Source organism: Miniopterus natalensis, chromosome 12 (genome assembly GCF_054644295.1).
Source record: "Miniopterus natalensis isolate mMinNat1 chromosome 12, mMinNat1.hap1, whole genome shotgun sequence".
In the NCBI taxonomy this organism is placed as follows: domain Eukaryota; kingdom Metazoa; phylum Chordata; class Mammalia; order Chiroptera; family Miniopteridae; genus Miniopterus; species Miniopterus natalensis.
Genome location: NC_142092.1, coordinates 25,472,169 through 25,474,521, shown reverse-complemented (window position 1 = coordinate 25,474,521; position 2,353 = coordinate 25,472,169). Strand labels below are relative to the sequence as shown.

The following is a 2,353-nucleotide window of genomic DNA, read 5'->3' as shown; positions in this document are numbered from 1 at the left end:
GTTAGGGAGTAAGAAATGGCAAATGACATATCTTTTTTTTCTTTCTGATACAGAAGTGATATCCATATGATCAAAAACCTAGATTTATAAGTTGTCACTTTGGGGTAGACCTAGGCCTAACCACTGAGGAGCACAGGGCCAAAGGACACATAATGTGCATTTAAATATTTAACACTTATTAAATTAAGATCAATTATTAAATAATATTTATTCTATTCCACTACACTAACCACTATTTGTAGTCAGAAAGAAAAAAGAAGAAGAAAAAAGTATGTATAAAACTTGTTTCTAAGACTGAAATTCAAATTTAGCCTAGGCAGTGAATGCATGTATTATTGTCAGTGTCTCATTGTTCTATTAATGGATCAATGATATTTGATGAGCAATATAATGGAGGCACAACTAATTCATAAATTATCATACATTTATTTATTTTTTTATAGTTAATGCAAACTTTATTTATAAAAGACTCTTAAATTTAGTTGTATCATGCTGTGCATTCGTACAGAATACAGTAACCCTTCAGGGCTGCAGGGAGAAGACCTCACAAACTCAAAAGGAAAGCTGTTACAGAATCCCTAATAGTTAAAATCTAGGCAAGATTAGGACAACTGTACAAATGAGCAATTAAAAAGAAAAAGGGCGTGGAAACTAGTCTGAGCTGAGCGGAGGGCAGCTGTTTGCAAGTCTGTGCACTAAGCTGATGCACAGACAGTCCTCTAGAGGCAGGCGCTCCTGGAGAAGCCGAGCGTGTGCAGGTGCCTGTGCCACGGCCCCACAGACCGAGCCACGGCCCCACGGACCGAGCCACGGCCCCACGGACCGAGCCACGGCCCCACGGACCGAGCCACGGCCCCGCAGACCGAGCCACGGCCCCACAGACCGAGCCACGGCCCCGCAGACCGAGCCACGGCTCCACAGACCGAGCCACGGCCCCGCAGACCGAGCCACGGCCCCACAGACCGAGCCACGGCCCCGCAGACCGAGCCACGGCTCCACAGACTGAGCCACGGCCCCACAGACCGAGCCACGGCTCCACAGACCGAACCACGGCTGACACAAAACTTTCCAAGGCTCCACAAACCGAGCCACTGCCGACACGAACCGGCTGGCGTGCACCAGGCCCACCCAGGCCGCTGTGGACCACGAGGACTGTAGTTGGTAAACTAAAGCTGCAGGGTGCCAGGGGTCGGCAGCTCCTCTGCCACTGCTCTCTAGTTCTCTGCAGCCTTTTTCTCAAGCCACCAGTGTTAGCTGTGGAGGAGGCGGCCGCGGTCATGGCTCCTGAAGAGTGAGCCCGGTTAGAGCCCGGGCCTGGACGGGGTGCTGCCCCCCGGCCCCCGGAGCCGAGAGCTTGCTGTGCAGCGTGTGTGTGGAGAGGCAGCGGCAGGAAGGCTGGCGTGGGGGGCGGAGAGGGCCACAGAGGTCGCCCATCTTGCTGTGTGCTGTGCAGGCCGCATGGCTGTGGGAGGACTTGTGGCCTTTCCAGGTAGACAGGGGGCCCCACCTCTTCTCCGTTTGTGTTGCCCACGGAGGACGCTGCGGTGGGAGCGGGCGCGCAGGTGGCCTCCCTCGGAGGGGAGATGCCTGCTGAGGTGGGAGCGGGCCCTGGCCCTCCCCCTGCATCCCAGCCACCCCGATGCCTCTCCCAACACAGCTCTGGAGGAACTGTGAGGGATCTTTCAGAAATGGTTCAATGTCGGCATCTGAGTATTTCTTCTTGTATTCATATAACTCCGCTAGGCCTTCTTTAGGGTTCTCTTTAGAGCCAATCTTCTTAAAGATCTCAGCTAGGAAGTCGTTCACATTGGCCTTTGATGATTTTTCATCGATTCCAGACTCTCCCTTTTCTGTCTCTTTATCCGACTTGCTCCCAGGCTGGCCCCTGCTGTGCTTCAGCACCCGGCAGAGGCGGGCTCCAGCTCAGGCTCGTTCTTGCTGTCAGTCATGGTCAGGTGGTCTAGGATCTGGGGCCCTTTGAATCTGCATAAAGTGCGCAGCAGCGTCTTTAGGGGCCTTGTGGGAAATTTGCTTTTGCATTGCTTCAGTTTCTCTTTGGGGAAGACCTTCCTGACATAAATTATCATATATTTATTCTCCAAATTTCATGCAATTAGCAAAATCACTGTTTCCTTAATCAAGATGTTAATATAATTAGTGTTCTAAAGCAAGTAATATCAAATCTTTTTTTTAAGTCATTGGAGTTTTCACATAGTATTTTTAAATGATTTTATTTTGAAGAAATTATATTCTGTTGAGTTATCAAAAATTGATGTTAATTACATTTTGAAGTAATACGTAGAAACTAAGATGAAATTTATAATCATAACAAGGAATCAGATACCTTAGGTGC

General features: G+C 49.3%; 1 protein-coding gene across 1 annotated transcript; it reads right to left on the bottom strand.

Moving 5' to 3' along the window:
• Positions 1-592: 592 nt before the first annotated feature.
• On the bottom strand, positions 593-2,087 carry LOC148091802 (cytoskeleton-associated protein 5-like). The gene is given in 3 exon segments (XM_087822539.1): positions 593-1,605; positions 1,608-1,916; positions 1,919-2,087. Coding segments are annotated over 3 exon segments (1,491 nt in total).
• Between the last annotated feature and the right edge of the window lie 266 nt (positions 2,088-2,353).